The sequence below is a fragment of the Sinocyclocheilus anshuiensis genome, unplaced genomic scaffold (genome assembly GCF_001515605.1).
Source record: "Sinocyclocheilus anshuiensis isolate Anshui unplaced genomic scaffold, SAMN03320099.WGS_v1.1 scaffold1032, whole genome shotgun sequence".
NCBI classification, from domain to species: Eukaryota; Metazoa; Chordata; class Actinopteri; order Cypriniformes; family Cyprinidae; genus Sinocyclocheilus; species Sinocyclocheilus anshuiensis.
This window is the reverse complement of record NW_015549638.1, coordinates 540,268-555,291: the sequence shown is the minus strand read 5'-3', so window position 1 is coordinate 555,291 and position 15,024 is coordinate 540,268. Positions and strand designations below refer to the sequence as shown.

At 36.0% G+C, this 15,024-nt stretch overlaps 1 protein-coding gene and 1 pseudogene across 2 annotated transcripts in view; both read right to left on the bottom strand.

The window, feature by feature from the left end:
* The window catches only part of LOC107659849 (caprin-2-like), a 10,777-nt pseudogene extending 1,623 nt beyond the window's left edge, over positions 1 to 9,154 (bottom strand).
* Positions 9,155 to 12,994: 3,840 nt separating this feature from the next.
* The window catches only part of LOC107659848 (protein FAM60A-like), a 7,135-nt gene continuing 5,105 nt past the window's right edge, over positions 12,995 to 15,024 (bottom strand). For both annotated transcript variants that reach the window (XM_016448929.1, XM_016448930.1), the window contains exons 4-6: positions 14,193 to 14,316; positions 13,933 to 14,083; positions 12,995 to 13,828 (exon numbers count right to left, since the gene is read on the bottom strand). In XM_016448929.1, coding sequence (XP_016304415.1) covers positions 13,582 to 13,828; positions 13,933 to 14,083; positions 14,193 to 14,316 — 522 coding nt within the window. In that variant the 3' untranslated portion in view covers positions 12,995 to 13,581. The remainder of the gene's footprint in view (positions 13,829 to 13,932; positions 14,084 to 14,192; positions 14,317 to 15,024) is intronic.

Here is a 15,024-nt window from a genome sequence, read left to right as displayed (position 1 = left end):
ATGTATGTGTGTGCATGTATGTATGTATGTATGTGTGTGTGTGTGTGTGTGTGTATGTATGTATGTATGTATGTATGTATGTATGTATTATATATATTACACACACATTTTGAAAATATTTACATTTACACGTCTATATTCATATAACTTATATTATAAATAAATATATTTAATATATAAACATAACATTTTTCTGAAATATATACATGCATGTGTGTGTATTTATATATGCGCATAATAAACATACACGGCACACATACATGTAAACAAAAACCTTTATTTTGGATACGATTAATCGTGATTAATTGTTTGATAAAAGAGCCATTCCTCACATCTTAACTTATTTCGAACCAGGAACATTTGAAGAGTTCAGATGAACATTTTTATCAGGCTCCTGTGTAGATTTAGTCATTTCACTTTAATGGCAAGGAATAGGTTCTTTTCATTGCCATTAATGTGAAATAACGGAACAAACATGGAAGCCCGAGAAAAAAAATAATAATTTTAGAAGAAAATTTCACATGGCACTTAGAGGCGTTTGCATCTGAACTCTACATTTATTTAAAAAGTATTAGTATTTAATATAGTGCTATAAAATATCAATGTATGTATGTGTATGATCAATGGCTCATACCACTGCTCCTTTGAGTTGCTGTGCCTCCACCTCGTTTGAAGCTCTGCTGATACCCGTTCTCCTGTTAGCAAAATAAGTAAATAAAAAAAACCTACTGACCAGATTTTCATTAAAAGTATAGATCAATGACAACACTAACCCAATATAATATTAAATTATATATTTTACTATTATTATACAACTGAAAATGAATATAAAAAGTATTTATATAAAATTACACAGTAAACCAGATCTGCATAAAAAGAACAGAACTGACCGGCTTTTCATTTAAAGAGTAGATCCATAACATAATATAAAACACAAATAAATTAGTTTGTTTGTTTTTTTAACACATTGAAATTATTATAAAAATATGACATTAATCAGTAAAGCAAATAAATTATGTAAACAAACTTACGCTGGACACATAAAGGGCAGATGCAGGGTCTCCATGTGTGGTATGGGTCTGGGATATAAAGCCCCCTCCTGGAGAACGCACATTTACTCTGTAGGCATCATAACCACCTGTTAATCAGCCAAAAAACAGTTTTATACTGCTTATCCATGTCTTCTCTAGACTGCAAAATGTAAAGCTCAAATATCACAGATTAATAAAGTTTGTGCAAGAATGACAGTACACAGTGCACTGGGTCTGTTATAGATGACAAGAAATACACCTCTATAATGTGATCTGCACACTGAAATGTAAAGGTGAAAGATTAACAGAACATGAAGGATACAGAGGAAGAGGAAGTTACCTCTGTAGCCACCAGGTGATCTGTATGAGTGACCCAAACCCCTGCCTGCACGCGTCATACCTCTCGCTGTACCGCGGGGGTAGCAGGACTGACCCAGACGAGACTGTGGCTGAAAGCCAGAGAACACGTGACCCCCTGCACTGACAGGACACTCCAGCTGGTACTGGCCTTCTGCAAGGACACACAAGAATAAGACAGAATATGCATATTTAACTAGAATGCTAAAAAAACAAAAAAAACGAGAGAGAAACTGGTTATGAGTGTGAGGGGGCTCAAGCGCTGACTACATTTGGGGATCATTTTGGGGAACATGTAAATAATTGTATAAACGCATATATGCTCCGAATAAAAGTATGTGTGTGCGCGCATGTTTTACCAATCTGTAGGTCATCTTCAGGTAGGTTGAGTTCAGGTGGTGTCTGGGTGCTGGCCGTGGAGTAACTCAGGGTTTTGGCCGATGTGTAACTCAGACGCATGGACTCTGAGAATCCACTCTCATCTGACTTCATCCCTGAGCTCTCACTGATGGGCAAAGATGCCACATTAAACACCTGATGAAAAGAGGGAAGCTGGAGCTTAGTGGACCAGTTAAGCTTCAGATAATATGCTTTGCATCATTTAAATAAGTGGAACTGATGTTAGGGACTTTGGATGCATGAGGACAAACATTATGCTCACTGAGTGAATGTTGTGGAAAGTGTTTTCTGCACTGATAGATCTGTGACTGGGTGGAGTGGAAAATGTCGGGGCAGATACAGTGGTTGATACTCCATTGCATAACGTCTGCTTTCCTGCCTGACATACACAAACAAAGTCAAAGTCAATCCCAAATGCATGGGATTAGTGGCACCACATGCCATCTCCAGTAATTTAAAATTCCACTTGTAAAAGCCCATCGCCAAAACATCCTAGATCAAGATTATAAACACTTTTAAACAAATGCTGGCCAATATAGATAATTATTTATATATTGAGTTAAAAGATGAAGCATAGAAATGAGCATATTAATTATTGAATACACCAAAAACTACACCAGAAAAGGAAATCAAGTGCATAAAATTCAAACCTTTAAAAAAAATAAATAAATGTTAAATGTCAAAATGTTAAATTAATAAATTAAAAATACATGCATGTATAAATAAAACACCCAACCCTTAAATGTAAAAAGAAACATCAATTTAACAAAAAAAATAAAAAATTCAAACCTCCATGTATAATAAAAAAAAAAAAAAAAAAGCAGAGCGCATGAGACATTCCTAGTTTATCTGTCCAGCTATATACCTGTACAGTGCTCTGGTTTTCTAATGGGACTGAGATGGAGGATCCCCTACGGTACAGTGGCGGAGAGGTGAAGCCCTCACCGTGCTTCTACAAACACAACGGTTACCATTACAGCACATTTAAAATTACAAGCGTATGTGAAAGCATACATTTAACAACAGTACCATCAAAAAAAAAAAACAAAAAAAAAAAAACTTACATGTGGCTTCTCTTCATGATGTAGATCAAGGTCAGAGCCATTTATAGAGCGGTCTCCATTTGACAGACAACCTTTAGCCTCTCCAGACAGCAGGATCTGTAGTGGAGTGCTCTACCATTAGAAAATAAATATCACATTAGGCAACTACAGGGAAGAGTGACCACATTTTTGTTATACACAAAATAAGCTCTCATCAAGTCAAATATACTCACCCGCTGGGATTGAGGCAGAATATCTGATGGAATTTTTGTTAATTCCCTCTGTGCTACATGTTAAAAGAAACAGACTTTCAGTATCAGTTTAAAGGAATGTACTAACCCTCAGGCCATCCAAGGTGTAGATTCCTCATGGGAACAAATTTTGGAAAAAAATAATCATACCATCACTTGCTCTCCAATGGATCCTCTGCAGTGAATGGGTGCCGTCAGAATGAGAGTCGCTTCACAAGACTTTTAATTCATAAACTGGAGTTATGTGGATTACTTGTGCATTATTGTGATGTTTATCAGGTGTTTGAATTCATTCTGACGGCACCCATTCACTGCAGATGATCCATTGGAGAGCAACTGAGCTTATGGAATGCTTATTCTGATTAAGAAAAACTCATCTACATCTTGGATGGCCTAAGGGTGAGTATTTTCAGCAAATTTTCAGTTTTTTGATAAACTATTTCTTTAACCCCATCCTACACTTTGTGTGACTGATTTAACATGGAGCAATCATGTACCAAGAGGAGTAGAAGAGCCTGGAGAAGGACGGCGTCTCTTTGTTTGACTGTTTACGGGGGAAGTTTCTCCATCCAGAAGAGACTCCTGCAAACAGAAAAATCAAGGAAAGGTCCGTGAACACTTACTTTCTGAAATTTCTCTGATTCAACAAATCGGAAAATTAAACCGTATTGCAGCAGTTTTGTAGTATTGTTGCAATTTGTGCATTTATTTCTTTTTAAATGCATGCCTGCATGAAGCTGAAGGATCCTGAGATCTGGTCCATCAGAGACTCCAGCTGCTGTTTGTGCTGAGCAGGGTCTTTCGGTAATGGAGATGGAGAGCTGAAGACTTCCACTGCGACAGGCATCTGAAAGTATAAAGCATAAAAATAACACTTTAACTGCTTTGAAATACTTAATGAACGTAAATAACTCACCGGTTTAGAGTCCTGCTCCTCCTTGCTCTTCCTTTGACGTTTCTAGAAAAGACAACATACATGTGAAGTAGATAGAAACTGACCTTTTTACATATCAAATGGTTGCCAACATGCAAGTTGTTTAAGCAGCAACATGTTTAAGGGGTTTTAAAACTAGTGTCCTGGGGGCCACAAGAGGGCGCTAGGAATATTTGTAAAAAAAAAATAAAAAATACATAAATTAAAAAATATATATAATAATAATAATAATAATAATAATACACAAATACAAGAAATTAAATGTGCAATTTTTATATTACAAAATTATATATTGTATTATATAGTTCTAATATTCGGTAGGGGAAAAAAAGTTGGTTGGATAAACTTGTTTTCCAGTATTTTAATTAAATTTGTCTGCATTTCCATTTTTATTCACCCAGGATAAATGAAAACATAACTGCCTTTATTTTAACAAAGGGCATCATCAAATTTGGGGGTCCTTGGAATAAGGAATATATGAATAAATTAAAAAAATTCATAATTAAAATAAATTATATAAAGTTTTACACATTAAATGTATTAGTCATTTTATAAACATTTTGGGAATAACATTGGGAAATAAATTTCCAATTCAGGTCAAGTGCCATTTCAATAGACAAGTTAGTTGTATCACCTCCTTGGGGTCAACGGTGGGTCTCTTTACGATGTCTGCAGTCTTAGGAATCAATCCCGCTGCCCCTTTCCATGGCTTCTGTATGGGGGACTGAGAGGATGCAGGAGGATCAGAAAACTCCATTTCCCATGACTCTGGTGGCTCCCTTTCCTTCATCGCCAAAAACTCCTCCTTCCAACTACGGGCGATGCCTTCTCATCCTGTCTGCGCTCAGTGACGTCTGTTACAGGTAGGTATCGTCTGTTAAGAAACTGGCATCATTCAGAAGTTACTGACTTGCGCGTGTTTCTCCAAAACGCAGTTTATAGCGTTGAAGGCTTGATAACTTAAGATCATGGTGTTTGATATGTCACTTGTTTTTACCTCTTTGGAAGGCACTTCTTTTGAGCTCAGCTTCACCAGCGCTAAAACGCAGAAATATAAATTACATGCATTCAAGTAATTTAATGGCTGTTTAGACACATTCGAAGTTAAAATTGACTGAAATCTCACTGGAGAGGCCACAAGGCCTTGGAGGGTCCGCCTTTAGGGTCTCAGTCTTCTCTTGACTGTCAACTTTAGGAAGTGGTATGTGATCAAAAAAGCCACAATCCACTAGCCGAAGTAGCTTCTCCTTCATGTGCTTATCTGTTGAAAAATGGCAGTGTCATATAAAAAGTCATTTTTTGTCTTTGTACCCTCAACGATCCCATCAACACCGATATAGAAGTGGGTTCCTTTTGCTTTCCAAAAGGAACTAAATGTTTCTAGGGCATATACATATTATAATGAAAACAGAAAAAAAGTTGGCACACCTAGACTCCAAAAATACAAATATTTAATAACAGACTATCACACAGGTGATGTTTGAGTGCGCAGGCTCTTCATCAGACTAGGGCATAGACACAAAACATACATTATTTATTCTGTAATGTTTGCCCTTGAATAACAAAAACAATAATAATACGTGCATATTTTATTGTGCATGTAAGCATTTATACACTTGTATTATCATTCTTAACACATCTAAAATTAAAGGGCATACATTACACAAAATATTTATATATTTACATGCATTATCATCATCATTAACACATCAAAGGACAGATATTGCATTTATTTTGTGTAATGTACTAGTGCATATTGTATTTGTGTAACGCATTTATACATTTACATGTATTATTCTTAATACAACTAAAATTAAACGGCACACATTACACAATAAATATATTTATATTTACATTTGATTATTATTATTATTATTATTATTATAATATTAACAATAACAAATTAAAGGACATATTGCATTTCTTTTGTGTAATGTATTTATATATTTACATGTATTAATTATCCTCAATAATAATAATAATAATAATAATAATAATAAATGCAAGAACATGCATTTATTTTGTGTAAAGTACTTATATATTTACATGTATTTGTTTTCTATAAATGCATTACACAAATATTATTACCAAATTTGCAGCAAAGTTATATATAATTATTATAGCTTATCCTATAGCATTTTTATTAAAGAAAAAAAAAAACATTCTAGCTCAGATGACTCATGGAAAACAACCAAATTAATTTGACAATCACAGAAAGAGCTAGAAACTTACATGTTGAGCCAGCAACTGGTTCTTCTTTCCCTTCCAGAAGCTCCCAGTAAACAATAGCAGCCTGTTCCATCTGATCCTCTAAACTAGTGCATGAAACACAAAAGGAAGATCATACCACATCTACAGGCTAAAAAGACCCCAGATACAGTAATGTAATGACATTAAAAATAACCAGAAGCACCCTTGTCAGGCATAACAGTTCTACGTTATCCCCCCTTTTTTTTTTTTTTTGGCTAGGTGTGTATTATTTCCCATTAATAACAAATACTGAAGTGCTAGAACACAAAAAGCAATGCAGGAAATTAGTACCTAATTTTAAAGTTAGCAGTCAAAAACATACTTAACTACACTACACAAACACCGACTACAAAGCAGAAGACAGTATCAGGTGCAGCACAAACCTCATGCTATGGTCTCTTTTGCATCCCATTAATAACGCCAGATCCAGCAAGCTCTCCATGTCCTGTGTGGACAGGTAACAGGAATGCTGTCTCATGTTGCAGAAGTTCCTCCGGACATCCTCTCTCTGCAGACTGTGGAGGACGTATTGCACCTGGAGCATCAAGCTCAGATGTTTCCGCTCTTCTTCAATCCTCATCACCTTCTCTTGTCGAGCAACTCTGCGCTGAGCCTTCAACAACTATGCAGAAATCAGAAGAGCCAGTGAAATATGCAGAACTGTTTAATTTCACTCAGTACTTTACGAATGCATGAACCTTACATCTTGCGTGAGGGCACCAATGGTCTCCTGGAGCTCTTTGGCAAACTTGAGATTGTGGATCACCTCCTCGTACTTCCCCACAGATTCCTACAGCATTAGCACACATCAGTCATATTAAAACAAGCCCCATTTCCCAAGATGCGACACATAAAATGAAGAGCGATTACCAGTTGGTCCTGATTAAGTTTGTCCCCCTTCTTCAGCCTCTCACTGTAGCTTTCCAGTTTCAGCTGCAAGAAGAAAAAAGTAGCTTTGTTTTGCAAACATGGACAGGACTGAAGCACATTAGGTGCAGTATGAGTAAAGCAAAACAACCCACTCCACAGAATAAAGGCGCCTTCTTTTTCTCAATGTTACGGATCTTGTGCTTGAGGCAGATGAGACCGTCCTCAATGTATTTCTCATAGCCGTAGTAGGTGGTCGTGGTGGGGCTAAGGGTGAACTGGAGGGCGGTAAGCACTCGAGGGGACTCGAATTTAGGGCTGCCCTGGCCATCATCCTTCTCCACGGTCAACTCTGACGGAGTCAACGTCTCTATAGTCCGAGATGGTGACAGCTGAACCATGATCTTAGTCTCTCTGAAGCAGAGGGAACTGAACAGACAGGTCACACTATTTATTATGGAAATAAAAAGACAGACGTTTATAACCATACTCAGAATGGGAAACTTGTGTATTGTGGAGTAACACATAGTATATACTTTATATTGCCTAATTTATAAAAACAACACAAAAAAGTCAATCACAGTGGTCATGAACTTTACACTGACACCTATTGGTGTGGATGCATCATCACGCATCTTAAAACTACTATGATAGATACTATTACAAGTTTTTAATAGTTACATTTCACTTTATTTACATTTTCATTTTGATTGTTACATTTTTAGCAATTTTGTTTTGTTCTTGTCATTTTAATTAAGTTAGTCAGATTTGATAACATTTGCTAATGTCAGATTTTATTGACTTTATATCAGTACATCAAGTTCAACGAAGTAAAAATGACAGATGTTTAATATGCTTTTCATTTTTTTTTTTAAATCAGCTAACATTTGAATTAACGTTTTTATGGTTTTAGTTAATTATACATGCCTAACTAAAAAATAAAAAAAAAACTCTCCTTTTGAGGTCATATAGGTTTGACAACGTGTGAATAAATGACAGGATTCGATTTTTTGAACCCTTAATACATTTTTCCAATTAGACTTTCCCCTACATTTAGTTCTTTATTCACTTTGTACTTCAATTATACTTTAAAATGTACTTTTTAAATGTCTGCGATACATAAATAAACTTGCTTTACCTTCAAGTTAAAAACATTTAAGGTATTAGACTATCCTGGTTCATCGTGCTAGGAGTTCAGTCATTCAATGACAATAAATATTGAAATAGAAATCTCAGCACACATATATTGGAAAGTTACACACACAAAAAAAAAAAAAATCACAGCCTGCATGATAAATGTATAATTATATGAGCTTAACTCCCTCTGTATGTCTGGACATTCGCCAGTGCTCACCATGACATGGCATTTACATACTGGAATAACAAATGCGACGTTAAAAAAGCGAATCATCCCCGGAATCACTATCTAACATAAAAACCGTAGTCATTTACTGTCAGCCATGTACAAATATCGTCTAATGCAATTCTGGCGTTCATAAACACCGATTATGCATCAAAGAGAACACCAAAACAAGCTATAATAACTTGCATTTGAAAAAGAGCAGATACAGTAGTGCAAAAATGCAACTTTTAAAGCTATTATCCGACACGAGTTTGACGCTTTCCAGAATAATCCTGTCCAAACAGCATCGACGGGGTGCCACCACCCAAATCCACGAGCAGAGAACGCAAATAAGTTGCTGGAGGACGAATAAAGCCACCGATGCATGTGACAACATAACGCACATGTGTAACGAGCAAAGCATCCGCAGATAGCCTATCTCACCGACCTCATGCGTCTCTGCCGGTGAGTGTGTTTGTTTGCTTCGTTCTCAGATCGTTAGGATGACTTAGGTGGGAAGGCTGCTCATTTAGATGCAAATGAGGTAGCCTTTCGGTGAGCTGGTGGAAAGACGATATAAAGCGGTGGGGAAACAGCGAGGACAGACCGCAGCCGCCTCGCACCTTTTTATGTCCTCAGAGCAGAGGAAACCCATCAGCTGGCGGAGCAATCAGGATGTCCCCGCGCGCAGCCTCAGCACGCTCTCACCCATCCACCCACAGCTCCTATCTATCTATCTATCTATCTATCTTATATTTACTTTACAAATAATATATAGGCTACAAATAAATATTTCAGAATGGGTAACAGGGATGAATAAGTAGCCTACTGTAACAGGGTTGTGCATTTAGTTTGTTATTCAGAAGGGGCTGACAAATTTGGAACTAAATACTGGTTTGTAGTTATTGATAAATATGTAACAGGGTTGAATGACTGAACTTGATGCATGCCGTTTACAATACAATTTGTGTAAAAACGGAGAAAATGGAATAATTACGTGTCTTTCATGCTCCTCAAAGGGTTGAAATCTTGGTGTCTTCTGGGTGTCACAATTTTAAAAACGGTCTCTTTTTTGGTATAATTTGTATCATCATTTAAGGTGTTTAGAAAAAGTAGTCAATGTGATTTTTATATATATTTTTTTCATTAAATGCTGCATGCACTGCAAACCTTAAATTAGTATGTATGTCTATAATTTTTTGAGAGAAATTATGTGCTTACGTTTAAAACAAGAACAAATATCTGCCAATATAGTCAGACAAATTTACATATTTTCCCTTTGAATTAAATGTATTTCTTTGAGCCCACTGATATTTGTTCTTGTTTTATTCATAAACGTACTTCATTTTAATGAATTTTTTCCATGTCCCCTTCAATGTTTACTTGGTCTTAAAAAGGTCTTAAAAGTCTTACATTTACCTTCATAAAACCTGCAGAAAATGTTAATACAGATAATATTTTTGTGGAAACGGTTTTTCAGAACTGAAAAGCTCAATAGAACAGCATTTGTTTGAAATTGAAATTGAAATGTATAAGAGTATTTACTGTTCAATTTAATATGTCCTTGCTAAATGAAAGTATTTATTACTTTTCACTGTAGCCTATTTCATCAGTTCATTCCCTGGGAACTGAACCCACAACTTTGGTGTAGCAATACCAGCCACTTCTAGCTCATTCTATTTTATTTGCTGGCATGACGTAACTATATGTTCCTGTAGCTCAAAGAGTATCATGTCTCTAGCAATGCCAAGGTCATTGGTTCAATTCCCAGGGCATATTAGTAAAATATTAATCTGAATGCAATGCAAGTGGCTGCCAAATGCACGTTTACATCAATGCACATAACAAGTGTAACCACCACAAGTTACATTTATTGAGGAACAAGTAAAAAGTACAATATGTAAAAAAATACAAAACCTGCTTCATATATCTCTAGTATTGTGAATACAAAGTGCATAGCTACCATACATGCCTGAAGCACTACAAATAAAGGGCTAGTCTAAGAAAAGTATGTGGGCATTAGAAACCCTCAAACAAAAGTATAAAAATAATCAAATAGTTGTACTTAGCATACACCGAAAAAGTCTGTTTTTACAGCTGTCTAGTCCTGAAGTTCTCCATGACGTTTAGTGAGTCTCGGCCGACAATATGTGATGTGTAAAAGCATTTTCAGTCCATATTGCAGTGTTGTTAGGACAGGTCAGTCCTATGACAAAATTGGATGAGACTTAAAAAGAAAAGACCACAAGACAAATAAATATGAAATAAATAAGACAAAAGAGTATTCTTAATAACCATTGTTCAGTCTTACACATCTTATATTTACAAATAACGCCGTCATAGAGATGACACTATAGGATGCTTCCCCTGAACGGATGTTACCACAAATACAGTGTCATCATGCTGTGATCTGGCATATTCACACTAAAGCCGCAAGCTGCCACCATTAAAATACCCATTTCAAAACCGAGCACATATGAAGTAAATTGCCCAGAAAGAGAATTAAAATTAATGTGCAATGGAGTGTTTTGTGTGAAACCAATTAGCTCTCTAGCGCCACCCCCTGGAATTAAACAGAAGTGTGTGTGCGTCAACGTAATTTGTACAATCCAAGACAGCCAAGTCTATCATAAACAATAAAATTATAAAGAAACGGGCAGGCCAGACTTATTGGAACAAAAGGGAAACATCGGGATATATAGTATGAATACTCCTTATATATGAAAGCTTATTACAGACGATCATTTATAATGAAAATGTACAAGCTGACATTGGTTTAGCCTTTCAGTATTGTCCCTGGAGAAAAAGCCAAAAGAAAAACACATATCAAACCAAAAAACAACCAAAATGATCAGACCATGTGCTCAATTCTTTCATGACAGTAAAAAAAAGTAGTATCTGTCATTGCGAAAACACTGTATTTACAAAAGGCAGAAAGCAAGAGAGAAAGGAGGTATAATGAACACATTAATATAAGATTGCTGAATAAATAGCAAAGATCTTGGGCTTTTTGGCTTTGAATGAGACAAAATTGAAAATATCCAATTCTAAAAAAATAGCAGAATACAATTAAATCCCTGTAATAATTAAACAATGACATCTTAAGGTGTCATGTTGTAGTCAAAGTCTGATTTCATTTTTGTTCTTTTCTTGCAGTTATCTACAAAAATATATTGGGACGGTCTCAAAATGTGCCCAAATTATTCTTAAATTATGCTGCAACATGGTTGCAAAACCATTAAAAAATCTTCTTAAAAGGCCATGCAAAATTCATGCAGATATCATCTAGAGTAGACAATAGTTTCCTTAGCGTTCATGCTCTTTTCCAAAAACCTTAAGTCAAATCTACACTTTTGGATATTTACATTAGTACACTGAATAAAAGAGTGTTGATAGCCAGGCATTATTTTTGGTTGGCTATGCCCAGTCTGCCTCAGCACCAGAGAAATGCTGTCTGGGGAAACGTTTGCGGTAAAACACTGAGTCGAGTTTGTTGCCTATTAGAGGCTGAATACAGACAACCTGCACTGAAATCAGGGTTTAAAAGTGACAGTTCACCCTAAAATGAAAAATCTGTCATTTACTTTCACATCATCATCTTTTACTTTTCTTACATTAAACACAAAAAAGCTCATTTTTCAAGAACATCCTGCATCTTTTCTGTATAGTAAAATGAAAGGGAACTGATACAGTCAAGTTTCAAAAAGACAAAAAGCTCCACAAAAATTTCTTAAAAGTAGTCCATATGACACAAACTTTGGTTTATCGCTACCATATGGCTATAAAAGACTTGGAACATAGCACACAGCTCAATTTTTAGATACTTTTAGGGTGCTTTTGTCATTTTGGAGCTTAGCAGCCCTAGTCCCCATTCACTTCCATTATTACTGAATAAAGCTGCTAGATGTTCTTCAAAAACTCACTTTTTGTGTTCAACGAAAAAAAGATAGAAATTGAAAGAAGTTCGGAACAATATGAGGGTGAATGACAGAATAATGACATAAAAAATATAAATAAAAAATAAATTTTAGGTGAGCTGTCCTTTTAAATACAAATCAGAGCAGACCTTAAAGGGATAGTTCACCCAAAAATGAAAATTCTGTCATTAATTACTCATGTCGTTCCAAACCCGTAAGACCTGCGTTCATCTTCGGAACACAAATTAAGATATTTTTGATGGAATCTGACAGCTCTCTGACCCTCCCATAGACAGCAAGGGTACTACCACGATCAACGTCCAGAAACGTAGCAAGGAGATCGGTATCGCACAAAAGGTATTCTCGTAGCTTCGTAATATATCGGTTGAACCCCTGATGTAACATGGATTATTTTACCGATCTCCTTGCTACGTTTCTGGACGTTGATCGTGGTAGTACCCTTGCTGTCTATGGGAGGTTCAGAGAGCTGTCAGAATTAATCAACAATATCTTAATTTGTGTTCCGAAGATGAACGGAGATCTTATGGGTTTGGAACGACATGAGGGTGAGTAATTAATGACAGAATTTTCATGTTTGGGTGAACTATCCCTTTAAGAATAAAGACGAAGACAGAAAAAAATAAATATATAAAAGGCAAAAGATATTCCCCAAATAATTGCTATATCCCAGCAAAAAGGTGGAACGTTATCTTCACTGAGCTAGAATTTAGCAGATGCTGCTTGCTGTATACTAAATTCTGTACACTAAGTGCAGAAAGACAGTCACCCCAGAGGAAGTGCACAATGGTGCTCAAAGGGCACAAAAGCGACAGCGTAGGATTGTGCTCACTGTCCAAGGCTATTGCCTACATTTCTATGCATGATGTATGTAGATCCAGCATTCTGTGTTTGAGCGGGATAGCAAAAAAGGAAACTCATTTTCTCTGGTCTACAAAAAAATCCTCATAGGAAATGGACTAGCGTGGTACCAGGCTCTGGAAAAGTTGCAAATGAAGCAAATGAAAGAGACAAATTCTCAACAAGGAAGAAAGAAACAGGAAAAGACGAACAAGGATCCAGCTGCTCTTGAATCGAAGGCAATCTGAGAGAACGTCTTTGAGAGTGTCTGAGGGGCTTCGACTCTCGAAGGCTTCCTAAGAATGCCAAGTCAGTACCCTGGGAATGTTGCATCACCATTCCTCTTCCACTTCCACTTCCTGCTCCATTTTCATTTGGGGAGAGGAGTGCGGTTGAAGAATTTCTTGACTGCTCTGCACCTCCTCTTTCTCAAGGTCGCCATCTTCCTCTTCTTCCTCCTCTTCTTCTTCCTCCTGCTCTTGCACCTGTTTTTTCTGACAGCAGGGCTTGTAGAGATGAAGGTCGATCAAAACCTCCCCAAAGCGACCTTTGTAGATGATGCCACAACATACCCGCTGCCTAGAGAGATTTGTACATGAACTCGTTTCATTTAAAAAGTGTTCATTATCATGTAAAATATAAGGTCAAACTCATAAATCAGGCTGATTCTGCTAAATAAATACCTTTTCCAGTATGTCAGGTCCAAGAAGGAAAAGACTGGAGAGCGGGCGGAGCCAGGAGTCAACTCCGAGTCAGAGCCTTCATCTGATTGGTTACTGTAGCTGGGCGACTGGGCGGGGCTGGCACTGGAGGTGGTGCTGTGAGCATCTGAATCTGTTAATGAAGACATTTTAGCAAATTATGTGAAAGATTATTGAATAAAGAATGTGTTAAAAAGCATTTCATGTTGTTTTGTAATTGAAATATGTGATTGTGTGCTCACTGTGTCTCTTCAGTTCCTTCTGAACTCTGCTGAGCTGGTTTGGTCTGATCCGTCTGGACAGAGATTTGACTTTCTTGGACTTCACTGTAGTTTTCAGACTGGGTCCCCCTCGGGCATCAACCACCTGATAACAATTCATAACAATAACAATCCTCAGACTGTGATGAAAATTTATCTGTTTATATATATATATATATAAAATTTTCATACAAGTTATATTAAATTAGTTATAAACAAAGCAATAAATACGTATTTTTCTGTTAAGGTATTATAGGTCAGGCTTATTATACATGCATGTATGTATGTATTTATTTATTGTCATATAATTGATTTTATATTAGTTCTAAACAAAACAATAAATACATTTATATCAAATTGTGTTTTAGGCATTATATTACATTAGAATAGGTCAGGTTTAAAATTATTTTTATTTATTGTCATATAATGCAATGCCTAAAACACAAATTAATATAAACTTATTTGTTTTGTTTATAACCAATATAATATAAATTATATTACATTGGTCAGATTTATAATTATTTGTCATATCTGACAAAGTTTGCATCATTGATTCTGTTATTTTTCTTTATTACTATGCAACCCTCTACATTGCGAGTAAATCACTCGCATATGCTAGTTCTAATCACTAGTTCTATCATTAAATAGTGCTTAATTATCATAATATCATAATATAATGCTTGATTGGCTGAAGTTAAGAGTGCACATTCAGTTATTTAAGCTGTTCCATTTTACAAATATAAGCTGATTGGGTGGAATCATATCAGATTGTGTGTGTGTGTACCTACTTAACCATATTTTGGGGACAAATTTG